At 48.4% G+C, this 27,361-nt stretch overlaps 2 protein-coding genes across 6 annotated transcripts in view; one reads left to right on the plus strand and one right to left on the minus strand.

Annotated features, from left to right (window-relative positions):
* Positions 1-7,872: 7,872 nt before the first annotated feature.
* Positions 7,873-15,655, plus strand: ATP4B (ATPase H+/K+ transporting subunit beta; the record flags this gene model as incomplete). Of its 2 annotated transcripts, none has more annotated exons than XM_079779311.1 (7): positions 7,873-7,984; positions 8,523-8,651; positions 11,447-11,560; positions 11,677-11,876; positions 13,017-13,073; positions 14,801-14,917; positions 15,474-15,655. In XM_079779311.1, 7 exons carry the CDS (start codon positions 7,873-7,875, stop codon positions 15,633-15,635), a joined length of 891 nt encoding a protein of 296 aa, XP_079635437.1. In that variant the 3' UTR covers positions 15,636-15,655. The 2 variants fall into 2 exon arrangements, with proteins under 2 accessions (XP_079635437.1, XP_079635438.1); XM_079779312.1 differs by having other exon boundaries at positions 14,819-14,917.
* A 1,792-nt stretch (positions 15,656-17,447) lies between these two features.
* The window catches only part of TFDP1 (transcription factor Dp-1), a 48,322-nt gene continuing 38,408 nt past the window's right edge, over positions 17,448-27,361 (minus strand). For 2 of the 4 annotated variants that reach the window (XM_079779305.1, XM_079779306.1), the window contains exons 7-12: positions 27,032-27,175; positions 26,235-26,303; positions 23,986-24,137; positions 23,056-23,222; positions 22,302-22,380; positions 17,448-18,661 (exon numbers count right to left, since the gene is read on the minus strand). In XM_079779305.1, the coding sequence (XP_079635431.1) occupies positions 18,517-18,661; positions 22,302-22,380; positions 23,056-23,222; positions 23,986-24,137; positions 26,235-26,303; positions 27,032-27,175 (756 nt within the window). In that variant the 3' untranslated portion in view covers positions 17,448-18,516. The remainder of the gene's footprint in view (positions 18,662-22,301; positions 22,381-23,055; positions 23,223-23,985; positions 24,138-26,234; positions 26,304-27,031; positions 27,176-27,361) is intronic. The other 2 variants (XM_079779304.1, XM_079779307.1) reach the window with 1 other exon arrangement.

Genomic DNA, 27,361 nt, shown 5'->3' on the forward strand with positions numbered 1-27,361 from the left:
GAGACAGGAGACCGACTCAAGGGAGAGGGGCCCCGGGAGAAACCTTAATGTATGAGGATGCCTGGTTTCTTTCCCCAGCAGATTTTATTTCTATCTTAAAGAAGAATAGCCAGGGAGAAGGAAACCTGCTGAAGTGGGAATTGAGAGAGATCAATCGGTCAGTTCTTGAGTTATATGGAGAGAGAGAGAGAGAGAGAGAGAACCCACAGTGCACAGCATCCTGGGGTATCCCCCAGAGACCACTGGCCCTGAAGAACCGGCCAGTCTGTGAGGGCTGACTTGTCCTGACCTGACCCTGAGAGGGCGGTGCTCCTGTGTCACGCTGCTGGCTCGGACCTAGATACCCCGGCACCTGCTGAGAGGACAGCTCCGCATCAGTTCCTGCCCCTCGCTTGGGTTTGCCTGCAAAGCCAAAATGCCAAGAGGAGCCTTCAGGTGAGATTAGGACAGGGAAACAGAAGAGGTGCGCACGTGCACACACACCCGCAAGCTACACCCAGTGCTGAGGCCCCACACAGGAGTGAGAGAAGGAAGAGGCCAGGACACACCTGGGGCACACCTCAGGGATACCTAGGACACACCTGGGGCACACCCGAGGGATACCTAGGACACACCTGGGGCACACCTGAGGGATACCTAGGACACACCTGGGGCACACCCGAGGGATACCTAGGACACACCTGGGGCACACCTCAGGGATACCTAGGACACACCTGGGACACACCTCAGGGATACCTAGGACACACCTGGGACACACCTCAGGGATACCTAGGACACACCTGGGGCACACCTGAGGGATACCTAGGACACACCTGGGGCACACCTGAGGGATACCTAGGACACACCTGGGGCACACCTCAGGGATACCTAGGACACACCTGGGGCACACCTCAGGGATACCTAGGACACACCTGGGGCACACCCGAGGGATACCTAGGACACACCTGGGACACACCTCAGGGATACCTAGGACACACCTGGGACACACCTCAGGGATACCTAGGACACACCTGGGACACACCTCAGGGATACCTAGGACACACCTGGGACACACCTCAGGGATACCTAGGACACACCTGGGACACACCTCAGGGATACCTAGGACACACCTGGGACACACCTCAGGGATACCTAGGACACACCTGGGGCACACCTGAGGGATACCTAGGACACACCTGGGGCACACCTCAGGGATACCTAGGACACACCTGGGGCACACCTCAGGGATACCTAGGACACACCTGGGGCACACCCGAGGGATACCTAGGACACACCTGGGACACACCTCAGGGATACCTAGGACACACCTGGGGCACACCTCAGGGATACCTAGGACACACCTGGGGCACACCCGAGGGATACCTAGGACACACCTGGGACACACCTCAGGGATACCTAGGACACACCTGGGACACACCTCAGGGATACCTAGGACACACCTGGGACACACCTCAGGGATACCTAGGACACACCTGGGGCACACCTCAGGGATACCTAGGACACACCTGGGGCACACCTGAGGGATACCTAGGACACCCCTGGGGCACACCTCAGGGATACCTAGGACACCCCTGGGACACACCTCAGGGATACCTAGGACACACCTGGGGCACACCTTAGGGATACCTAGGACACACCTGGGGCACACCTCAGGGATACCTAGGACACACCTGGGGCACACCTCAGGGATACCTAGGACACACCTGGGACACACCTCAGGGATACCTAGAACACACCTGGGGCACACCTGAGGGATACCTAGGACACACCTGGGACACACCTCAGGGATACCAAGGACACACCTGGGGCATACCTCAGGGATACCAAGGACACACCTGGCATTCACCTAGGGCACATCGGGGCATACCTGTGGCACAACTGAGAGGCACCTTGAGCACACCAGGAACATCTGGGGTACTCCTAGGGAGGCCAGGACCAACAGAAATGTCGGCTCCATGACGCCACAGCCTTGTCTGTCTATTCTACCACACAGTAGGTGCTCAGCAAATGTTTGGGGGAAAGTGTCAAGGAAGTGAGCAGGAGGTTGGTTGTAGTTTAAAGAGGAGAGGAAATGAAGGGTTTCAGAGACGAAGAAAGTCGTAGCCAGGAGAGGCAGGGACCTCCCAGCCCACCCTTCTGTGCGTGATGGGAGAAGAGTGTCTCTGAGGGCAGTGAGATTCTGCCAGAGGGTGTGGGGCAGGCGGGACCCTCTGTAGCAGCCGGTGCCAGAAAGGATCAAGAGAGATCCCCTGTACGCTTCACTCAGTTTCTCCCAATGGCAACGTCTCCCCAAACCAAAGCACAGGCTCACAGCCAGGATACTGACCCTGACACAGGCAACACGGAGCACTTCATCCCCACAAGGATCCCCATGTTGCCCATGTGTAGACACCACCCCCCCTCCTTCCCACGCCCATACTCTCCTGAACCTCTGGCAACCACTAATCTGTTCTCCATCATTTCAAGAATGTTCCATAAATGGAATCATCTAGTACATAACCTTTGGGGGTTGGCTCTTTATACTCAGCATAATTCTCTGGAGATTCACCCAGGTTGTTGTGTGCACAAACAGTGTTATTGCTAAATTCTGTGGTGCCGATGGACCACCGTTGGTTTAACCATTCATTTGTTGAAGGACACCTGGGTTGTTTCCAGTTTGGGGCTAACAGGAATAAAGCAGCTCTAAGCATTCATGTACATATTTTTTGTGTAAATTTCCATTTCTCTGAGATTAATGCCCAAGAGTGTAATTCTTGAGTTATATGGTAACTAATTGCATGTTTGGTTTTCCTAAGAAACGGGTAAAGTTTTTTCAGAATGGCTGTACCATTTTACAGTCCTACCAACCACATATGAGTTATACAGCTTCTCAGCATCCTCCCCAGCTTTCTGTGTTGTCACTATTTTTTATTTTAGCTATTCTGATAGGCGTGTAGTGGTATTTCGTTGTGGTTTTAATTTGCGTTTCCCTCGTGGCTAGTAATATTGAACATCTTTCCATGTGTTTATTTGCCATCTGTTTGGAGAGCTGTCTCTTCATGCTGTTCGACCATGTTCTAACTGAATCGTTTGCTTGTTTACTGTTGCGTTTTGAGTGTTGTTTATCTATCTTAGATCCTTTGTTGGACTTGCGGTTTTCAAATGCTTCTTTCCAATTTTTGCTTGTCTTTTCATTCACTTTACACGGGCTTTCATAGAACAAAAGCTTCTTTATGTCGTTGAAGTGCAATCTATCAATTTTTCCTTTTCTGAATCGTGCTTTTGGTGTCAAGCCTAAGAATTCTTTATGTTTCTTTTTTCATCCTCTCCCAAATTCAACCTTCCCACTCAAAAAGGTTTATACTTTTACTTTTAAATCCATGATCAATTTTAAGTTAATTTTTTTACAACATGTGAGACTTCGGTCAAGGTTCATTTTCTGCCAGTAGTTGTTCAATTGCTCCAGCTTCACCTGTTGAAAAGGCTGTCTAGGCCTCATTGGATTGTTTTTGCAGCTCAAAAATCAGTTGGGCGTATTAGTGTGGTTCTGTTTCTGGGCTTCCTATTCTGTTCCATTGGTCTCTGTGTCTATCCGTCCACCAATACCGCACCACCTTGATTGCTGTAGCTATTCCTGTCTATATTTGTGAGGAATATTGTTCTGTAGTTTTCTATTTTTGTAGTGTCTTTATCTGATTTGGCATAAGAGTAATACATGTCTTATAAAATCAATTGGGAAATTTTTCCTTCTCTTCTATTTTCTAGAAGATATGGTATATAACTTGTTATTCTTCATTAAATGTTTGGTAGAATTTTCCAGTGAATTGGGAGGTTTTCAATTATGAAATCAATTTCCTTACTAGTTATATGGCTATTCAAATGATCTACTTCAAATTGAATGAGTTATGTGTATTGAGGACATGGTCCATTTCATCTAAGTTGTCGAGTTTATATATGTAGCGTTGTATATGGTATTCCCTTATTATCTTTTTGAAGTCTTCAGGGTCTGTAGTGATATTTCATTTCTGGTATTGGTTATTTATGTCTTCTCTCTTGCAATAGTTCTGTTGATTTTATTGGTCTTTTGAAAGACCCAGTTCTTTGTAGTTTTACTGATTTTCTCTTTTTTTAATTTCACTGGTTTCTGCTCTTATCTTTTATTTCTTCCTCCTGTTTGTTTTCCTTCCTCTTTTTTTTCTAGGTTTTTGAAGTGAAAACTTACCTTATTGATTTGAGACTTTTCCTCTTTTCTAACATATTAATTTAGTGCTATAAATTTCCCTGTGAACACTGCTGTAGCATTCATTCAGCTCCATGTATTTCTTGAAATTTCCCTCAAGGCTTCCTTTTTTACTCATATATTACTTAGAAGTGTATTGTTTAGTTTTCACGTTTGGAGAGTTTTCTGTTATCTTTCTGTTATTAATTTCTAGTTTGATTCCACTGAGATTGTAGAACACATTCTATATTATTTCATTTATTTTCAAATTTGTTGAGCTTTGTTTTATAGCCTAGGATATGGTCTATCTTGGCAAATGTCCCATGAACACATAAAGAGAAAGTATATTCTGCTGTGATTGGGTGGATTATTCTACTGAGGCCAACAACATTCTGATGGTTGATGATGTTATTGAGCTCTTCTATATCTGTGCTGATTTCCTATTTAGTTGTTCTGTCAATTGTTGAGAGAGGAATGTTGAAGTCTCTAACTAAAATTGTGGATTTGCTTATTTCTCCTTTCAATTCTATCAGTCTACACATTTTTTAACTCTCTTGTTTGGTGCATATACATTTAAGATTGCTATATCTTCTTGGGGGATTGGCCATTTATTATCATACAATGTCTGTCTCTAGGTTTTGTGTGTGTGTGTTTAATTTTGAGAAGTTTAATTATGATGCATCTTGGCGTAGATTTTGGAGGTCATGGTTATCTGTTCACTCAGCTGCTTGAATCTGTAAGTTTATGGCTTTTGCCAAATTTTAGGGAGTTTTCAGTCATTATTTTTTTTAGTAGTTTTCAGCCTTGCCCTCTTACTTCTCTCCTTCCAGAACTCTGATGACACAGATGTTAGATTTTTATTACAGTTCCCCCTACCCCTGAGGCTCTGTGCATTTTTGTTCAAGTTTATGTTCTCCCTATTGTTCAGATCAGGTAGCTTCTATTGCGTTTTTCTTCCATGTTTCTATTGGTTTTTCTTTCCTCTGCCCCCTCCCTTCTGCTGTGGAACCCATTCTTTGAGCTTTTTATTTTGGTTAATGTATTTTTCCATCTAAAATTTTCATTTGGTTCTTCTTTGTATGTATCTTGTTTCATTCCTTAAACTTTTTATTTGCTGAGGCTTTCTATTTTTTCATTTGTTTCAAGCATGTTCATAATTGCCCCCTGAAGCCATTTTATCATAGGTGCTTTAAAATCTATCAGGTAATTCCAACATTTCTGTCACCTCGATGTTGACATTCAATGATTTTCTTGTTTTAATTCATTTTGAAATCATCCTGGTTCTTGGTATGATTATCAATTGAAATGTACCATTTTCCTACTATTTATTCCTTCAGTTTTAGCTGGCTGTTTCTGACTCCAGTCAATCAGTAGAAGGGAGCTGGGCTCCACCTCATTACTGCCAGGTGCGGGTAGACATCTAGGCTTCCCATGTGGGAACCTGGGGGTGTGCTCCCCACTTGGCCTGGACCCCACTTGTTGGGGCATCGGCCTTACACTTTCAGAGCATGCCATGGAAAAGCGCCCTCTACCAGTGTCCCTCTCCCGTCCTGTCCTCCCTATAGGCACGTGTCCAGTAAAGGTCATTTTTTTAAAAATATATTTTATTGATTTTTTTACAGAGAGGAAGGGAGAGGGATAGAAAGTCAGAAACATCGATGAGAGAGAAACATTGATCAGCTGCCTCCTGCACACCCCCACCTGGGGATGCGCCCGCAACCAAGGTACATGCCCCTGACCGGAATCGAACCTGGGACCCTTGAGTCCGCAGGCCGACGCCCTATCCGCTGAGCCACACTGGTGAGGGCCAGTAAAGGTCATTTTGATGTGTGTGCTATTCAGCACATGCTTTCATGTTTTGGGGAATTCAGAGACTAAGTGGGGAAGACTTAGTTCAAAGACTTCCAAGAAAGAGTTCATATTTTGCTCATTTCAAGAGCATCTCTATAACTTCACAGACAAGGGCAGCATTTATTCCGTGGGCAACAGTTGCTGCACTTATCTTAGGGCTCTGGCACTCGGGGTCCCAGACCCCCAGGTGTGGACAATTATAAAATTAGGAGTCCTAGCTAAAACAAATGCAATTCCTTCTGAATTTTAGGGTGCTCGTTCTTCTGATAAACTCGAAATCATCCCTGAGAAAACAAGCTGGATAATGGCTATAGGGTTTTCATTCTTCTTCTTCCGAAAGAAATCTTCTAATTTGGCTACATGGGGCCCTTAGAAGGAAAATTTCTTCTTTTTTTTTTCAAATATATTTTTATTGATTTCAGAGAGAAAGGAAGAGGGAGAGAGAGATAGAAACATCCATGATGAGAGAGAATCATGGATCGGCTTGCCTCCTGCAAGTCCCCCACTGGGGATCAAGCCCACAACTCAGGCATGTGCCCTTGACTGGAATCGAACCTGGGACCTTTCAGTTCGCAGGCTGATGCTCTATCCACTAAGCCAAACCAGCTAGGGCAAAAGGAAAAGTTACATGTGACAGTGAATGAAATTCCAGACTTTTTGTGTACAATACCCATTATTTTAATTGGATTTTGATGAAAATGCTTGTAGAAAGGCCACTGTGGCACATCGTATTTGCCTGACATTGCCCTTTCAACCTAACCGCAGAGATGATGCAGTGAGCAGCTGGCATGGCTCCAGCTATGTCTCTACCCACCAAGGTCTCTGGGCCAGTGGCTCTGGTCACACATCAAGATTAATCTGGGGGGCTCTCAGTAGCTCAGATCACCTGGCCATTTGGTTCATACAGAAACATGGGGGTGAGGCAAGCATCAGGAGTTTTCAAGGTGCTCCAGCGGACTCCAATGTGCCACCCGGCAAAGCGTCCCCCACCTGGCCATCGCTGTGGTCCTGAACACGGCTCACCAGGAGCTCCTAGGCCCACTGGGTCCCCACTGGGTCAGAATCTGCATTTCAATTAGCTGCCTGGGGTGTGGTTTGCATTCAGTTTTGAAAATATCTCTAGATTGTATGGCTGTAAATGCCCCCATGAACACAAAAAGTCCTAAAAAGCCCCAGTCCCCTCAACACAGATCTCAGGGGACATCATCCTCATGGCTGAAACTGAGCATCAGGGGCAACGGGAGGGGACGGGGCCTGGGAGCCCGCTGAACCCTCTCCTCTGGAACAACACTTCTAGCCTCCGTCACACTCTGGCCTTTTCACAATGTCGGCATCTGGAGCCACGCACAGAGCCCCAGCGATTGCAACACCATGACATCGGTCACCCGCTGCCCATCATCTCAGACTAGGAAGTGTCCGAGCGGCCCGAGGGGCAGGACCAGACCTGTCCTTGTGCTGAACTTACATCTTTCCTCCTGGAGGAAGTGAGAGAATGGGGCCCCAGCTGAACAAGTAGGTTCAGGGAAATATTTCTCCTTAGTCATTATCCTAACAAAGTTAAGGCCAAGGGCATCCCAGAAGGAGGGGCAGCCCTGACTTGCCCAGGGGAGAGGTGGAGGGCACCTGATAGCAGGGGGACCTGCAGAGCGCATGGAGCCGCTGGTGTTTGGATAGCGAGGCCTGATAACACCGCTGGGTGCTTTCCCTGGAACCCGCACCCCGGCACGGGCGCCTCTGACCTCTGAAGGAGACTATAAAACCCAGGGGAGGATTTTCTCCTCTCAGTCTCTTCTGCAGGAGGGTGTCCCCCAGAAGCAGGGAGGATGGCGGCGCTGCACGAGAAGAAGTCGTGCAGCCAGAGGATGGAGGAGTTCCAGCGCTACTGCTGGAACCCGGACACGGGGCAGATGTTGGGCCGGACCCTGTCCCGCTGGGGTATGTGTCCGGCCAGGCAGGGCAAGGAGGGGCGGCTCTGGGAGGAGTGGCAGAGGACCACCAGCAGCAGCCCGGGGTGGGGGTCTAGGCTCCCGGGACCCAGGCCCTGCCCCGGCTTCTGGCCAGGCCTCACCTTCCTCACCAGGTGACCCCAGAGGCCCATTTTGGCTCTTATGCCCCCTGGCACCAGGCACCCAGACGGTGGGAACATCTGAGGATTGACCGGCCCCAAAGTTTCAGGCTTAGATTTGAGAATAGCAGTTTATAGCCGAAACCGGTTTGGCTCAGTGGAGAATAGCAGTTTATAGTTATTATTCCTAAACTTTACAGTTTTTAAAGAGACTTTGAAGTCAAGGGGTATGGGGTTTCTTTGGAGCAATGAGAATGTTCTAGAACATTCTAGAGGTGATGCCTGCACAGCGTTGTGTGTAGATGCACTAAACACCACTGAGGTTTTCACTCTAAGACGGTTGAAGTGGTGGGGTTCCGTGTGGGTCCGAGCACGATGAAGCTGCGTCTGACTGGCCTCTCCCCGCAGTGTGGATCAGCCTCTACTATGTGGCCTTCTACGTGGTGATGACCGGACTCTTCGCCCTGTGCATCTACTCGCTGATGTGTACGCTCGACCCGTACACGCCTGACTACCAAGACCAGCTAAAGTCACCAGGTAATGAGGGGGTGCGGGGGGCGATGCTCGAGCCTGCACATCAGGACCCCACGCAGGTCAGGGCGATTCGCAGTCCTGGGGGTGCTCAGTCAGACCATAAACGCTCAGGGAACGAAGCCCCCAGGGGCACCCAGCAGGGGCCTCTGTTCCTCCCAGCAGCAGCCACGGGGCTTTGAGGGGTACACCTGGGTGTGGACAGCCCCTCGGCTTCTTTTGATGAGGAAGAGGACCCCAGATTATAAAGTCTGACTTCGGCTTTAGTTGTAATTACTGAAACAGGTTTTTGTGATCGCGTCTTTATACCACTTGCTTTGTATGGGTCAACATGCACAGCAGACTTTACTGGGAGGAGATGCAAAAAAACTGCTCCTAGCGAGACAGGAATGAAGGGTTTGGGGAGGGAAAGAGCTTTGTTTCTACTTCGAGCCCGTCAGTACTTCAGTCCAGAGTAGCAATTCAATCCAGAACTCGGAGTCTTCTCCAAGTGCAGTCCGTCTACCGTCCTCTGGGGTGAAGGTGGGCTGAGCCTCCCCTCTCCTGAGTCGGCACCAAATGGGTCATTGGTGACAAGACTCAAGGGCCCGAGACAGTGAGGCGTCACCTCCACAGTCCTGGCGAAGGGGGTGTGAACCAAGACTTTCACACCCAGCACGTTAACCAAAGGTGTCTTAAAAAAAAAAAAAAAGGCATAAAGGAAAGGGAGGGAGGAGAAAGGAAGAAATGAAGCACACAGTAACTCAGAATGTTTATCGCTCCACATCCCTACCACTTTCTAAGGAAGATAATACCCCCAGGAACATCCAGCAGCAGCACATAGGAAAAGAAAAGGCAAAAGTTTTTTTAAGAGAAGCTGCCTCAGACGGCCTCCAGCAGGTGAGCTTAGCGGGTCCAGCCCTCCTGCTGGGATCTTCGGTGAATCTGTCCATAAATAATAACACCCACGTGCTTTGTTGGGTGTCAAATTTTAGAACCAACCAAAAGATGAAGCATAGAGGATTTCATTATAATTTAGAGCAGAATGTCGTATGTTACAAACTTGAGAACATAACCATAATATCATTTGCTCAAAACCCTGAGGCTGGACGGCAGGAGATGTGTTCCCTTGGTCACCGGGAGGCAGGGAACGGGCAACAGCTGCCAGGTGAAGCTGATGAACAAGTTACGTGAGAGCCTGAGAGCACGCTCAGAGTAACTAGTTGACAATGGGGAGTGGAGAGCTTTCTTCTCTTCTAGACCCGTGGTCGGCAAACCGCGGCTCACGAGCCACATGCGGCTCTTTGGCCCCTTGAATGTGGCTCTTCCACAAAATACCACGGCCTGGGCGATTCTATTTTGAAGAAGTGGCATTAGAAGAAGTTTAAATTTTTAAAATTTGGCTCTCAGAAGAAATTTCAATCGTTGTACAGTTGATATTTGGCTCTGTTGACTAATGAGTTTGCTGACCACTGTTTTAGACCTTTCTGAAGGTTTTTATTTGAAACCATGTACAGCTGTTACTTTCACAACTTCCATAAAACAACAAAAACCCTAGCTTACTTTTTTTTTTTTAATCCTCATCTAAGGATGTTTTTTTCCATTGATTTCTAGAGAGTGGAGGGAAGGGGGGGGGGGGGGGAAACACAAAAAAAAAAACATGGATGTGAGAGTGACACATCAATTGGTTGCCTCCCGCACAGGCCCCTGCCAGGGCTGGGGACCTGCCACCAAGGTACGTGCCCTTGACTGGGAATCAAACCCAAGACCCTTTGGTGCACAGGCCAACGCTCTAACCACTGAGCAACCGGCCAGAGCTACCTTACTTATTTTAAAAGTCACCTGTACAATCAGGGAACTGGCTAAATAAGTCATAAAACATTCACACAACAAAGCTTGATGTGGTATTTGTGAAAGAAGGAGGTGAGCTGATATGAAATGCCAGGGAAAAGTGATTACAACTGGTGTCGGAACAGGAAGAGAGGAACGTGGCATGTGGAAAACAGGCTCCCATTTATGTGTAGAAACACGTGATATCTTTGTATTCACAGAAACAAGAACGTTTCCTAAGGATGCACACTAGACTTGAGATGGAGAAAACTGAGGGCTGGCACTTCAACTTCCCGCAATTGTTCACTGTTATTTTTACAATTAATGTTGTTAGAATGCATTCGTATTTAACCAACACCAGTGGAGATCTTGCAAACACAACTTCAGTAAGAAACCTAGTGGAGCCCTAACGGGGTTTGGCTCAGTGGATAGAGCGTCGGCCTGTGGACTGAAGGGTCCCAGGTTCAATTCCGGCCAAGGGCATGTACCTTGGTTGCGGGCACATCCCCAGTAGGGAGGTGTGCAGGAGGCAGCTCATCGATGTTTCTCTCTCATCGATGTTTCTAACTATCCCTCTCCCTTCCTTTCTGTAAAAAATCAATGAAATATATTTTTTTAAAAAAAGAAAGAAACCCAGTCGACCCTGGACCAGCTGTCACCTGCAACGAGTACGGCCCCCTGGATGGCACTAGTGCAGGCCTCGTGTGCGGGAAGAGCCCACCCGGCCTTCAGCCGCACCACACCCTGCACCCAGACAGGCTCAGTCCTCCGCACAGCTCCCGGGCTGGAGGGCAGGGTCCTCCCTGAGCAGAGAGCACAGAGGACACCTGACCATGGCCTCCTGGCCTGGCTGCCCTCGAAGACCTGGGCCCTGTTGGTCCCGCTGCATCCCACCTGGGACAGCTCTGCACACAACTACCCAGCTCCGCAGCCACCAGCCTGGATGTGATGAACATTTGGGGAAACCGGTAAGTGTCAGGCTCTCTTTCCAGGGGTGACTTTAAGGCCAGATGTCTACGGGGAGAAAGGCCTGGACATTTCCTACAATGTCTCTGACAACAGGACCTGGACGGACCTAGTGCACACCCTCCACGACTTCCTGGCAGGTAAGGTTTAAAACGCTTCCGCAGCCTTAATTTTTCCCTTTTCTAAGAAAACTTCACTAACCGCCCCGGGGTGGCTGCGCTGGAAAGAGGGCCCACAGGTGTGTCTGTGCTGGCAGGCTACTCGCCAGCCGCCCAGGAGGACAACATCAACTGCACCTCCGACAAGGTGTTCATCCAAGAAAGCTTCGGGGCCCCTAACCACACCAAGTTCTCCTGCAAGTTCACCACAGACATGCTGCAAAACTGCTCGGGCCTGGAGGACCCCAACTTCGGCTTTGAGGAAGGAAAGCCGTGTTTCATCATTAAGATGAACAGGGTGAGTATAAAAGGGCTGGAGGTCAGAGGTCCAGGATGAGGCCCCTTTGGAGATCGCTCTGGGGTGGAGGGTCAGTGCTCAGCGCACCCACTAGTCCAGGGTTCCAGAGGTGATTGGTCAGACTGGCCCCAGCTGTCCCTTCCGTGCTCTGCACCTTCCTTCAGCACACGCCCATTACATTGGTTCCTAAGCTGAGTATTTCTCTCAGATACAAGGAAAACAACCCATTCAAGCACAGCATCTACTTGGTGCTCTGTGGTGACGGACACCGAGCAGCAGAGCACGGGGCTCTTCAGGGTGGCTGGGGCAGCCACGTGTGCACAAGACCCAGAAAGCAGGGCCGTGTACAGGCGCTGGGAGGGCAGGCACCTGGGAACCATCCAGAGCAGAGGTTTCTAACCTGAGCCAGGGACCCATGACGGAGCCAGGGCCAGGCGCTGAGGGAAGCAGACCAAGAGTAGAGCCAATGCGAGCAAACAAGGAGGGCATGGCCCAGCTGGACGGGGAGTGTGCAGAGACCCGAGGAGGGGTGGGACCTGGCTGGGTGAGGGAGGGGCACAGCTCCATGCTGCCAGCAGCTGAGGCCTGGGGCCAGGGACTCTGAGCATCTTCCTGGGCTTAGAGGAAGCCACCCATCTGTGCACAATGCACGTGCCCCGGGTCCTAGCTGGGGTCTCGTCAGAGCGGCCTGGCAGGTGTGATGGCAGCTCACACTCATGTGCACACAGGGGCAGGTGTGGGGAGAAGGCAGGTGCCATACTAGGCCTGTGTACAAGTGGGCACCCAAGGGCCAGGCCTGCAGGAGGCTGAGAAAGGCCTGGATGGGAGAAGCAGATGGGCTGATGGGGAGCTGCCTCACAGGAGGATGCTGTGCCCGGATTCAGTGCAGCATGGAGGGCCTGGAAGTGGCAGTGAAGGCTCAGACCTCCGGTCCAGGTCTGCCACCTGCCCGCGGCCAAGACCACAGCCCTGGGGCAGGGCTTCTGGGTTTGCAGGAGTTGGTAACACCCGCTGGGGGTTATCAGAACAGGAACCACCCACCACCTCCAGACCCTTCTCAGTGCCCTGCGGGAACCCCGCTCAGGCAGGTCTCCCTGCGCTCAGAGCAGCATGAGGCCACATGGACACTTTCCCTTCCAGATCGTCAGGTTTCTCCCCAGCAACACAACGGCCCCCCGGGTGGACTGCGCCTTCCTGGTGAGTGTGGCCATCCATGGCCATCCTGGTATTGCTAGAAAACCCGTGGGAATAACTTAACTGGTTTTCCCTAGGAATATCACAATTGTCAGCCTAATAAACCGGATACACAAATTGCACGAATCATTGTTTAAAATAGTTTTATTACAGGGGATAAAAACCTAGGAAGAGAAAAACGTGTTATTGTTTTGATTCAAAAAGCACCTGGGACAGTATATTACTAACACACTTCAAAATGTTTGGTGGCAACTTGGAGAAACTAAAGCACTTCTACTTTTTTTTTTTTTTGCACTTCTATTGTTTTGCCCTTTTTATTGGCTTATTTACAAAAACATGCCAGACTACCAGCAGCTATCGTTGTAAAGTGTATGTCTATTGGCTGCTCAGGGTTGGCATTAATTTATTCCAGGTTTTCTCAAAACTAGTTTTTATGTACAACACGAAAAAAAAACTAAATTTGGCCCTGGCCAGTGTATCTCAGTGGTTATAACATTGGCTTGAGCACCGAAGGGTCCAGGGTTCAATTCCCAGTCAAAGGGCACATACCTGGGTTACAGGTTCAATCCCCAGCCTCAGTTGGGGCACGTGCGGGAGGCTACCAATTGACGTGTCTCACATCGATGTTTCCCTCTCTCTCTGCCCCATCCGTCCCTTCCACTCTAAGAATCAATGGAAAAAATATCCTCCAGTGAGGAGTAACAAAACAAACAAAAAACCAAAATCCTAAATTGGCCTTCACTGAACATTTTCCAAAGCTTGTTTCCACCACTGTGCCTCCAACCAAAGGCTCCTGCTCTGAGCAGTGGGCACTCCCCTCGGGTATTCCGCAGAACCACCACACCCCTCAAGCCTGTGATCTCTCCGTGGGGCTCGGGGTCGTCTTGTTTCGTTTTTCCCTTTTTTAGTTATTTCAACCACACCTGTGTAGGCTGACTTGAGATTTTTTTTTTTAATATATATTTTTATTGATTTCAGAGAGGAAGGGAGAGGGAGAGATAGAAACATCAGTGATCAGAGAGAATCACTAATTGGCTGCCTGATTGGCTGCCTCCTGCACACCCCCGACTGGGGATCGAGCCCACAACCTGGACATGGGCTCTGACTGGGAATTGAACTGTGACCTCCTGGTTCAGAGGTCAACACTCAACCACTGAGCCATGCCAGCTGGGCTGACTTGAGATTTTAATGGACACCAGGATGGCCTTCCTCTGAGGCTCAAGCTATCCATCAGGCAAGTTACTCTGAAAGCAGGTCCTGATCCCAGAAAGCCACGCAAACGCTCAGCCAGTGCTGGCAAACAGCCCGTACAGTCTCATCTGCTTGCATCCCATGTGCAGATAAACAAGCATTCTGGACTCTCTGCACCTTGGTTATCCTACAAGAACTTAAAATGGTAAACATACAAGTTTGATTAAGTCACCAGGGGGTTTGCCACTAACAAAGTACACCCCCAATGGGAGCCCAGTGCTGATTATAGAGATTAGATCATTTATGCTAATTACACAACAAAGTGTTTATGTGGTCCCCTACATAGTGCACACACGCACTCAGCATGCACATGCCACACACGAGACATGCAGACATACATGTGCACACACATGCATATGCAGAGGCATGCACGGACAGAGATGCACACACATGGCACCTGCATGCATACATAGAGACTGGCGCTCAGAGACATGCAGACACACATACATGTGCACCCAGATCCTGCCTTGCTCAGGCAGTGGCCTCTCCTCCCCCAGGACCAGCACAAGGACGTCCAGCCCCTGCAGGTGGAGTACTACCCGCCCAACGGCACCTTCAGTCTACACTACTTCCCGTACTACGGGAAGAAGGCGCAGGTGGGTGCTTCACTTTCGCCTACAACAGCTGCTGAATCATCTCAAACTTAGCCATGATTGGCAAAAGGAAAGCCCTGAGTATTTTACCTATAAAAACGAAATAAGGCATTACTTAGCCCATCCTGACCATTTACCACTCTCTGGCTGTTTCCCAGACCCATGTTCTCCTAACTACCTGAAAATACATTACGTATTCTCGCGTAAAATATAAATATTAAATCTAATTGTTTGTTTTCGACAGCCTCCAAATCCTTTTAGACAACTGCATATCCATTTTAAAGCACCTCCTCTCAATCTCTTGCTTTTTCCTGATTTTTATATTCATTTTCACCAAATCTAATTGGAAGGTGAATTTGTCACTGTTATTGTCTGTCCTCTCCAGAGCAATTCTCGTTTCTGAGTGGGTAGACAGTGACCCCAGAGAATTCCAGGGCCTGGAGCAGAGCCTGTGTGGGCTTACTCACACAGAGAGCATGTAGGAACTGCCTCTGCCCCCGAGCACCGGCACTCAGCACAAGGTTCCTGACTCTCTCCCCTCCCCATGCTTCCATTTCAGCCCCACTACAGCAACCCGTTAGTGGCCGCGAAGCTCCTCAATGTCCCCGGGAACACAGAAGTTGTGGTCGTGTGCAAGATCCTGGCAGAACATGTGACCTATGACAACCCCCATGACCCCTTTGAAGGGAAAGTGGAATTCAAGCTTAAAATTCAGAACTAAAGGACCAAGGAGGCCAGCCTTAACCTGCACAGTAACTCACAGACCTCCCCCTCCACGGGGCTGCCCGCCGACTCCGCACCAAGCCAGCCCTCAGATGTCCCAAACGCCAACACTAAGGCAGCTCCGAGACGCCAGACAGGCACCTGTACGCCAAGCACTTCACGTCAGAATCAACTCTTTCTTATCAAGTCTTTATTATTTTTTAGATAGAATTTGTAGCTACAATAAAAATGTTGGGTTAACGTGGTAACCCTAAGGCAGAAGCTATCTAACGAGACCCTAAATAATTTATCTCTTTCTATACAAACATCACTTTGCTTACTAAACTTATTTTTTCTATAAGTCAATGAACTACCACCCATGTTAATATAAAGACTATCAATACGTTGATATAAAACATGACATGATAATGTACAACCTGGATGCTTGCTTCAAAAAAATGCAGTTTCTAAATTATAAAAATAAATATATTAAAAAGTCACTCTTCCTCTATATAAAACAGTCATGTGTTTCCTGATAAGGGGCGGGGGGGGGGGTAATCAACTAAAAATATCAAACACCACTTTTTAAAAAAAATCCTCTTTTTAAAGTTTCCATTGCAAGTCAGGGAAATTACAAAACCATGTTACAGAGGGACTGACGCCTGAGAGAAGGCACAGTTTCAGGTCGTACAAACCAGAGGTAATTACAACCAGTTAACCTTCCCTTCACCGCACAAGTCCTTCCTCCAACACCAGGAACTCATGTGAAGTCTGCAAATCTAGGCCTTTCGAAAAAACTGAAATGAGAACATTCTGTGTGAATGAAGCTGCTCTCACCAAGCGTCGCCCACTTTTCACCCAAACCATAGCACGAGGCCTGCGGCCCTCTTCCCACAGGAGTATCAGACACGTCGCCACAGACAGCTGCACCCAGGGAGACCTGTCAGCATGAAACCCACTCACAAACACAGTATTTGACGAGAGGATCAAAACCCTGTGAGTATTCTGGAAGGCCAACTGAGTCGTTATTTGTTGGGCAGCACTACTACATAAGACACTAGCAGGTGTTCTTCACTGCTGACACAACCAGTGAAGACATTCTGAGCCAACCTGGCCGGTGTGGCCCATGTGGTCAAGCCATGAACCAGGAGGTCCCTGTCAGATTCCCGATCAGGGAACATGCCGGGGTTGCGGGCCCGATCCCCAGTAGGAGTGTGAAAGAGGCAGCCAGCCAATAATTCTCTCTCATCGTTGATGTTTCTTTCCCTTCCTCTCTGAAATCAATAAAAACATTAAAAAAAAAACGCTTGAGCCACCTCAGAAATGTCACATCAGAGGTCAGAGGTCAGGTCCCCTTAGATATGTTATGATAATGTAACATTGAAGGTCAGAGGTCCGATCTCTTTTCTTATCTTACCATCTTCTTCTTCTGAAAGTCAACCCATAAAATACGCCTCAACTGTGAGGATTCAGGAGAAAGGCAAGAAACTCTCTCTCTCCCCACCACTGGCCACAGCTTTGGTCTGTGACGTCCTTCTTGGGGCCACGCCATCCCTCGGAAAGCTGCAGGACAAGCGGAGGGGCCCGTGGTGGGGTCCCAGCCCCCTACTCCTGGGCCTGGCAACTTCTCCTCACTCCAGCAAAAAGCCAGACTAACAGGATAAAATAACTTCTAGACAGTAATCCTGAATTAGAGAAACACAGCTTGTTTAAAATGCCCATGCGCGTTTTATTAATAAAAACTAACAGTGCCAAGTTAAACAAGTCAAACAATTAAAGTCTCTTTATATTCCATAAAATATTACAGAAAAGTTTATTTGTGTTTCAATAAAAAGACTATTGTTTTAGAACAGGCAGCTAACAGCAACTGTGCAGTTAATGGTTCTTTGTGGATAAATTTTAAAAGAAGCTACTGCCTGTCCTGAAATTCCTTTTTCTTTTTATAAAAAAAGAACTATTAAAAATGATTGACAAATTTTGAGTTAAAAAACTGTTAAAACATTCTCTATATTTAATTTCAACTTTATAATAGATTACAGGAAGATGCTCATGAAACAAATACAACATTTGTTTCAGTACATGTCTTTAAATGATAGACTTATAAGTATGTAAACAACTATATAATAAAAAGTTTCCAAATGTTGCCTGTAAGAAATCAGGCAAATTTTACCATAAGCAAAAAACCATCCCAAGATTTCCAGAGTTTTCACAGCTGCACCAGCACGGCAGGAAACTACCAAATCAAACACACAAACACAAATGAACAACTTTGAAAGCTTGCTTCACCGTGGACAAAAGAAGAAAAAAGAAAGGAAAAGTATATGGAATCACGCAGTCAATATAATTTAAGGGGAAATACGTCATAATAGGCTTTGTGGTACTCAATGTTGAAAAGCAGCTCTGCCATTTGCTTGGTTCTGCGGACGCCCCAGACTTTCACAAATGGGAACTCGGCCTGGAGCCTCACACTCCGCCATGGGGTGGCACCCTTCACAACACGCTGCAAATAAGTGGCCTTCGGGGTGGCCTCGACAGGAGGACGGCATTTTCGCTGATGTAGATGGAGTACAACTTCTTCAGCAAACTCAGCAAGAATTGTTAAGGGGCAAAAAGGAACTCTGAATTTTAAAAAAATAGAAAAATGAAAACACAAAATCCTACGAAGTAAAAGCCCTGCGTCAGCAACTAGAATCCACACACCGCAGCCCGTCTAAGACCCTGCAGAAAACAGCCCTCGCTTGCTTATCAGAGGTGCACGTCAAATGCAATAGCTTACCAATATCTTCTTGGGAGGAAGCCAAAAAGAAACAGGAAAGCCCACATTAAGAAAAGTTTCTCTTTCCTAAACATGTTTTTCCTGAAGCTGAACTTGAGGGGAGCGGGGCCTGTGAGCAAACACATCAGTCTTCCTCGTCGTTTTCGTACTCCTCGTCCTCGTCGTCATCCTCCCCGACGTAGGACACGGGAGTCTCCACCCTGGACCCGCTGTACTGAGACCCACTGGAGCTCGTGGCCAGCATCCCGTCCGCACCGTTGGTCAAGTCACTGCAAGGACAGGAAATGACACAAGGTCATCAGTGACTCATATCTGCCTTCCGCGCCAAAGACAGGCATGCATCTCAGGGAGGTTTGGGTAGTTTCAATGATACAAACAGAAGCAGCAAGTTTCACACATCCACAACACCGAGTCCCCACACTGTTACTAGTTCCACCCCTTTCATACCCTCTCCCACCCAACCATGTCCTCTTGAATATAACCAAGACGACGAGGGGAAATTGACAAGGCCACGATACTGCATCTTTCTCCCCCACTTATCATTACATCAGAAACAGGGTCCCAAAGTTAAAAACTGAAAAGCCATTAGATCCTCTTTCCAGTCCTTTTACTTAGGAACTCCTTAATTTCCAGGAAGGAGGAGGCAGAAAACAATTAGGAAAAAGAGGCCCCAAGGATGGCATGGGACCCTCCAAAGCAAGGCTCCCTGGACAGCAGCGTGTGGCAGCGTGCCCACTGTGTGTTGTGTACCTGTGATGGTAGGTGTGTGCATGTATATGCACATATCTGTGCATGCATGTGTAAATCACATCCCTAGGCCCCAACCTCAGCTCCTCTGGTGTCTACAGAGAGCCCAGGAAGCTGAGCTAGTACAGGGGAGTCTCATGCAGACACTCTCTCTGAAGCCTATACTCCAGAAAGGTTCCAAGGACCCCCAGCCTTCTACAGTTTTAAAAAATGGCATTTGCTGCCCTAGCCAGTTTGGATGAGTGGATAGAGCATCGGCCTGCGGACTGAAGGGTCCCAGGTTGGACTCTGGTCAAAGGCACATGCCCAGTTTGCGGGCTCGATCCCCAGTAGGGGGCGTGCAGGAGGCAGCCGATCTATCTCTCTCTCCTTCTCCCTTCCTCTCTGAAATCAATAAAAATATATTTAAAATGGCATTTGCTGAAAGTCAGTGGAGCTGGCCCTGGGCCAGGACCTAGGGGGAGCAGCTGGGCTGCACAACCCTCCACATGGTCCTTGGCGGGGGGGGGGGGGGGGGGGGGGGGCGTAAGAGGGGGGGAGAGAGGGTCTGCATTATGCCCCTGGGAGCCTCAACCAGGAACATGTGAAAATCTGGTGTCACAACTAAGGGGTGTGGGTACTGGCATCTGATGCCAAAGGTGCTACCAAACAGCCCCCAAGGCACAGAGGGTGCCCACAACGAAGAGTTGTCTGGCCTAAAATGTCAACAGTGCCACAAACGGCCTAAAAGGGTGAGAGGCTTTAAGAGCTGGGATCCTTGTGAAAGGCTCCTGGGTTCAGTCACCACCCAGCATCCCAGCACAAAGCGAGTCAGACACCAAGGGTTAATTACCATCCTGGGGCACCTACAGGTGATGGCCACGCCAGCCACGCAGAGGAGGGACAAATGCACAAATCCGCCATGAATTACAACATACTCCGGTTTTGGTCAAAAGTCATTTCAAGCCTGGCTGGCGTGGCTTAGCGGTTGAGCATCAAGCTATGAACCAGGTCACGGTTTGATTCCCAATCAGGGCACATGCCTGGGTTGCAGGCTTGATCCCCAGTGTGGGGTGTGCAGCAGGCAGCCAATCAATGATTCTCTCTCATGATTGATGTTTTTATCTCTCTCTCCCTCTTCCTTCCTCTCTGAAATCAATAAAAGTATTTTTTTTTAAAGAAAATAGCTCTACTTCTTAAAAAAAAAAAGTCATTTCCATTTCTTAGTATTTGAGTTGAGCAGCAAGAAAAGGATTCCAAGAAACATCAAGTATCGAAGGGATGCCAATCTAGAATTTAAAATCTGATCGAGATCATGCAGATCCTAGCCTCCAAGGATGCTTCCTGTAACTATACGGAGGCTTGGAGTTGCCCCAGAAAACCCGATTAAAGATACCAGGGCATGAAAGGGTCAGACTGCATTGGAGATGTGGCCATTGAACACTGGAAAAACAGCGAGTTTGGGGGCACACAATGACTAAGTAACAAGTGCTCCTGTATTTTGACAATATGCATCAGGAACCCTACCCGAGGCCAGAGCTGCAATATATTCCAATATTATATATATTCACTAGAGGCCCGATGCATGAAATTCATGCGAGAGTAGGCCTTCACAGCCACGGAGGCTGCCTCTATCCCACCCTTGCAGCCTTGGCTGCAGCCCCAGCTTCGTTCAGAAGGTCATCCAGAAAGACGTCCGGACAGCCGTTCGGTCGATTTGCATATTATGCTTTTATTATTATAGATATATGTTAATACCTTTCACTGGTATTTATTAAGCTGTACAATAAAAACTATTAAATACTGCACCCTTTAACAAAGTAACTCAACATCTGGAAAATCCAGCCTAGCAAAACAAGTCAGGAGGGGTGGAAAATTGAGCCATAGAGCTGCTCATTGCAGCTTTTCTTGTAACTGGAAACCACCTAAATATGCAACAACAGAAAGCAGATCAGTAAATTATCCTGCCTTCATAAAATAGTGTATCATGCTACCATTAATGCTGACTTTGCTTCTGAAATGGTAATGGCTTTGTGGCCCTCATAAAAAGTGACATGAGTTTTTGAAAAGTTCATCAATAAGATAAAATTTCATGATGAAAAGTTTAGAAAACACCCAAATTCCACCTTGAAGTAACCAACATTTAGCATTTTACAGACTGACCCCTACATACACACACAGCAGGGGAGTGAGAATTAAACACTGAGCTGCCCTCCGTCAAAACCTGACCGCGTGCCAGACGCCCTAGAAAGGACTCCATCTCCTCACAAAGCCTTGCAGCAGATCAATGACTAGCCCATCGCCAGTCCCCATCTCCCGGCTGGCCTGCAGCGCCTGGAACCTCCCCCAGAGCTGACCCGGGGCCTCGCACCCTCGCTGCTTATGCCCGCCTCCCTCAGGGCCACCGGTGGCCTCGTCTGTGTCACCCAGAAACCCAGAGTGCCCTGTTCAAAGGCTGTGGGGCACCGTATCGAAGGCATGGCACTGCAGTTTACTAGCTCAATCCCATTTCTGTTGAACCTCCAAGCTGCTAATTTATCATATATTTTAAGAAATTAAACACTTATTAATACTTAGGATTAATATAAAGATGTATAATATATAATGATATACAATATAAAAGTTAATAAATTCATCTTTATCTTTAAAATACTAAGAGAAATGCTTAGGATGACAATCCTCTGTGGGACTGCCAGTCAAAGGATAAATATACACGGATTTAAATAACAAAGCTTCATTAACAGAAAAAATACAACAGTAGAAGGTAAAGAGAAAAAAAGCAGAGAACAAAATTATACATGTACGCTGAGACTTCAAGTGTGTTAAAACAGGGAAGAAATGACAGAGAAATACTGTCACTTAGGCTGCAGCAGTGGGGCTCAGGGGGTGTCTGCCCCCACTTCACTATGTGTGACTTTTTAGGATGAAGAAACCAGTAAGAAAGCTTCCTTCCACTCAGGGGACAAGCTATGGATGTGTGACCTTCCCTTGGGTGGGAGAGAGGGACTGACATTGCTTCTAGGGCTCAGGTCCCACTGTCTGCACAGCGAGTCCAATTCTGAACAGCTGAGGAATTGAGGTTGTTTATATGAAAGCCGGGGAGCTTCCCGTTACCAGGTGACAAGGTGCCCCCCCCCCCCCCCCCCCCGCCCACCCAACCTGCCCAGAACTGCAGTCAGTCACCTGGCAGAAAGCCTTGTGCCGTTAGAGGTCGAAACTGCTGACGTGAGGAATACACTGCCGAGTGATCCCTGAGCCATTTCTGAAACGAGAAGGAAGATAAAGCAAACGTCATGAAGCAGAGACCACAAGAAACAGGCGCTCCTGCTGAAGCAAGAGGGCCTGGACACCTCTGACCCGCCCAGCCTTTTCTGCCCTGTGCCACCTGCCGGGAAGCAGCCCTGCTCTTCAGGGCGTGACCACGGGGCCAGTCCTCTGTAAGGAGGCTCGAAGTCCTTAATTTCCGTGTAGTCACCAATGACAACAAAGCTATTCCACTGAAACTTCATGTCGTCATACAGCAGAAAGCAGGAACTGAGAGGGAGGACTGACAAATGCTGACTTTGCTGCAGTGACCAATCAACTACCTCAGGAGACATGTCCACCCCTATTAGACTCCTCAAAGAGCTTCCATCTCCTCCTTTTTGGGGCCCTACCTGGGTGAAGTCATGGCTCAACATCTTTATCATATAAGCTGCATGGCCAAATCCACAAAATGCCACTTAGGAATTCCCAGCGGGGAGGGGCCCGCCAGATGGCTGTCTTGCCGACCACGCCCATTCCTGCAGTCCCCAAGACCCTCTCACGTCCCCACTTGTCCTTGCTCTTGGTGCTACACACCTGAGCCATCCTCAGTAGAGGAGGGCCAGGTGCCCGGGGCTGAGCCACTGTCCTCACTCTAGCCACTCGGCCACCACAGTCACCGGGGCCAACTGACCTGTCACATAGGGTTCCAGTGCTTTCGGCACCAAGCTTCTTGCCATTTTCAGGTCTTCAGCAGAGCAGCTTCCGGACTCCAGCCCATAGGCCATCCCCATGCGCTTCAGCACTTCTATGTCGTCATGGATTTCAAACGTGTTGTCAAAATTGAATAGATACTCGAATCTGGAGGAGAAAGTCCCTGTTAGAAAAGTGCCAACTTCAAGACGGAGATGGCCATGCTTGGTTCAGGGGCTCTGACCATTCCTCAGGTGCCCTTCCATCTGGCGTCTTCACAAAATCCGTCAACTAAGAAACAATGACCCGAGAGACTCAGGCAGCATCGCTAACCACCGTCCACACTCTGCGGGCACATCCCGGCACGGGCTGGTCTACCCTCAGCTCTGCCTGCCTGCCTGCCCCACAAGACCAGCAGTGAGCACCCTCTACTGGTTGTGCTACGTCTGAACAGCTGTCCTAATAACAATTCTAACAGGTGCGATTTGCTTTCCTTCTAAAAGAGAGATGCCTGCCCAGCCATGGGGGCTCAGTGGTAGAGCGTCGACCTAGGAACCACAAGGTCACAGTTGTATTTTCGGTCAGGGCACATGTCCGGGTTGTGGGCTCGATCCCCAGCAGGGCCATGCAGGAGGCAACCAATCAATGATTCTCTCTCATCATTGAGGTTTCCAATTCTCTCTCCCTCACCCTTCCTCTCTGAAATCAATAAAAAATATATATTTAAAAATAAGAGAGAGAGAGAGATACCTAATCAGGGAAAAGAGAAGCAAGTTTCTAAATTAATGATGCTAAAAAGATTATATTTAGTAATTATAGATATTTATATAAATAAATTGACCAGCTGTTAACACCACTGACCATGGCATTCTTCACTTCTGACCCGACTCCCAGCTGAGACCATGGGACCAACAGACAATCTACTACCTACTTGTCATTAGAAATGCTGCAGTCAATGACGGTCTTCTTGCTGGTGTTCACAATGATGAAAGGCAAGTGGATGACAGAGTTGGGCGGAGGTGGCCGGTTGGCCTGCTGCTCTGCCTGGCGGTTTCTCTGCACCAGATTCTTGAAGGCAATTTGCTAAAAAAAAAAAAAAAAAAAAAAAAGAGCAATCAACACATGACTCATATCAGTCGCCACCAAACCTAACACCTTCTCCCTAGGCATCCTCAAAAACCCTCCCTGGGCCCCACAAGACAGCAAGAGGGTCTGGGCTCACTTCTGGAGATCAGAGAAAACAACTGAGGGGCTGAAGGCCCCGGTGAGCGGCCCAGCAAAGAAATGCATCCTAAAAAACCAAATCCCCCGAGAACTGAGACTGCTGAGACCCACACTCACACCATTTAGACAGAAATACCCTCGCAGAGAAGGATGAGGAGAAACACATCCATTCTGGAGGGTATGCTCCTCCCACCCCTGACTGGGAAGGGCTCTTTGAGTGCCCACGCCTGTCCCATCCACGCATCACGGCCTTAGAAGGCAGACGTTCAGTTGTGGATCTGTAACTTCCTGAGAAAGCAGAAACGCTCGATGGGCCTGCTAGTAAAGGGTGTCTCCTCTGGGGACATGGGTCCTCAATTTGAGGCCTAAAGCCAGAAAGCCAGGGCCCCAGGCCCTGAAATGACATTTACCTTCAAGATAATTTTCTTGCTGTTAATGTAAAGCCAGGAGGATTCCCTCCCTCCCCAGCCAGCCTTCTGCAGAGCTGCCCAGCACTGGGACCAGGAGCTCCAGGCTTAGTGGGAGAGAGGCAGCGAATTGGATTTTTTTTTTTTTTAAGTAGCTATGATGTGCTATGGATGCAGAAAAAGAAAACAATTCATTCTAGAGGGAGCAACTGAATGGAAGAACTTGGAAGTCCAGAGGGGCCACTGCCTGGAGCAACCTCCTGTCCCAGCAAAATCTGCGACCATTTATTTGCTCTTCCACTTCCCAAGTCCCCTCTGCCCCGCATCCCTGGCTGTGACCACTTCTCCTCCTGCCAAAGCACCCCCTCAGCTGGTCCCCCACAGAGAGGGTTCTAGACACTTCTTTTAAGGGCAATGGAGTAGCCCAGAGCACAGTAAGGCGTCCCCATGCTGAGCGTGCCTGGCCTGGCAGGACACACACCCTTTGCAGTGGACCTTAGGCTCTCTGGACGCTGGGGCAGATGTACCAAGCCCCACAGTGACCCCTCCTGGACTTTTCCCATGTTCTGAGATCTCCAATCTCAGCTGCTAGGCCTGCCCTCAGGCCCAACCCCCACCCCCAAGGGTCTCGCTACCACAGTTTCTAACACTCCTGACCCTCTGGTTTCTGGACACATGCTCCCAAGACTCCACAGTGGCCTCCAACCTGACCACAGGGTCCATGGCCTTGCTGCCCTTGCGGTCCACAAATATCTCAATAAATTGCTGCTAAGCCATCCTTCCCTTTACTGACCAATCACCACTTCTGCTGGCTCTGGCCCTCGTGCCCCAGGCAGCGACCCCAGCACTAGACCCACTGCCTCAGTCTAGGGACCAGCCAGTCCCCCTCCACCAAGATCCTTACACATGTGTTTGAATATTTGCTTCTAACCCAGAACATGCATCCTCAGGACCCTACAGGGGTGAGGCTGATGCTCAGGGATATCTCTGCAGGCCCAGGAAATGCAAACACAGCTCACTGTCCGCCTGCAGGAAATGGGCACATTGACACCTATTCTCTGACCATCTTTGCTGACCTCTGACCAGTAACTGCCAAGACCCACCTCAGGCTCACTCTGCATCTCACACCCCTGGTCTGGGGTCTGGTACTCAGAGCACACTTTACACACACCCCAGGGAATTTGTACATGCTCCCTTCCTGAGGGGCTATCACCCCTGCCATTTGGACACTCTGTGACAAGTGATGCACTCACTCATGGCCACACTCACACAGCATGCATGCTCATACATGTGCTCTTACATGCTTGCATACTCTCACAAGCATGCACACTTGCACATACTAACGCTCACACAATCTGCGGCCACAAGGCCCATGTTCAAGAGCGTTCGTATCAACGACACACTCACAGGATGAGCCCAGTGAGTATTTATGAAATTCACATCCAAAACCTCAAAGTAGAGATTTTATTCACCATGTAGGAATAGAATGAATTGCAAGTTACTAAAGACATTACAATTACCTTGCCTCCAAAGATAAGCCTTTCATTACCTGTAGAATAAGCTCTTGAAGTTGAGACTGTTTCTGTTTTATTCTTTCAAGTCTTCTTTGTCTCTCTACCTTCAAAAACAAACCACCAATACGAGAAGTCATCGCAATTGGTTTAATAGAGCAGAGTTTAAAGCCCGTGTCAACACAATGTCACCCAAGCAGGCTCTTGAAGAAAATGTTCACCCTGAATCTAATGATGGGAAGCAGACCAATCTAGAACACAGCACATGAGACAAGACACAGGCAAGTTTTTCTTCAATCCAAAATCTGCATGTTTTTCTCCTGTCTTCTCTCACTTTCTGCATATAGCTATAGAATATTTTTAAAATCTGGGTCCTGGCAGGATAGCTCAGTTGGTTAAAGCGTTATCCCTATACGCCAAGGTTTCAGGTTTGATCCCCAGTCAGGGCACATACAAGAATCAACCAATGAGTACATAAGTAATTGGAACAACAAATCGGTGTTTCTGTCTCTCTCGCTCTCAACTCAATATGTAATTTTTTAAAAAATTAGTAAAAATCCCAAAAGTTAGGATTCAGAACTGACCTACACTAGAGTTCACTGCCCTCACTGGTCCGACCACCTCCCCACCCACAGTGAGGGCCTGCAGAGCCCACACAGACGGGACAGCCCCCCAACGTCAGAGACCCTGGGAAACTAGGAAAAACCTGTCTACCTGGTCCAGGCCAGGCAGAGAGCATAAGACCCTTAGCAGCACCAAGGCTGCAAACAAAAAACACCTGCTTTGGAGGCATGATTCTCCCTGGACACACGAACACAAAAGGTTAGCTGTGTACCTCTAAATTCTGACATTCCTGAGCTGAGTTGGTGGGCAGACCAATCCATTTGATTTCCTTCTTCTCCTTGGAGATGATGTTCATGGCCATCAGCACATTTAAGGCATCGTAGACTCGCCGTCTTATGTTCTTCTGATCATAAGCCTGGGGAAGGTGAAGCAGTTTTCCACACGATCCAGGACAGCTCACAGATCAACGTTAAACGTTAGACCCTGAACTCAATCAAGGAAGTGCACTGTCAATCTGCTGTGTGTCATACAAACCCACTGCAGCCGCCGGCACCACTCCTAACCCATCCTCACTGAACCAGCCGGGCCAGGCCAGAGGGCA

The sequence above is a fragment of the Cnephaeus nilssonii genome, assembly GCF_951640355.1.
Source record: "Cnephaeus nilssonii genome assembly, chromosome: 8".
Classification (NCBI taxonomy): domain Eukaryota; kingdom Metazoa; phylum Chordata; class Mammalia; order Chiroptera; family Vespertilionidae; genus Cnephaeus; species Cnephaeus nilssonii.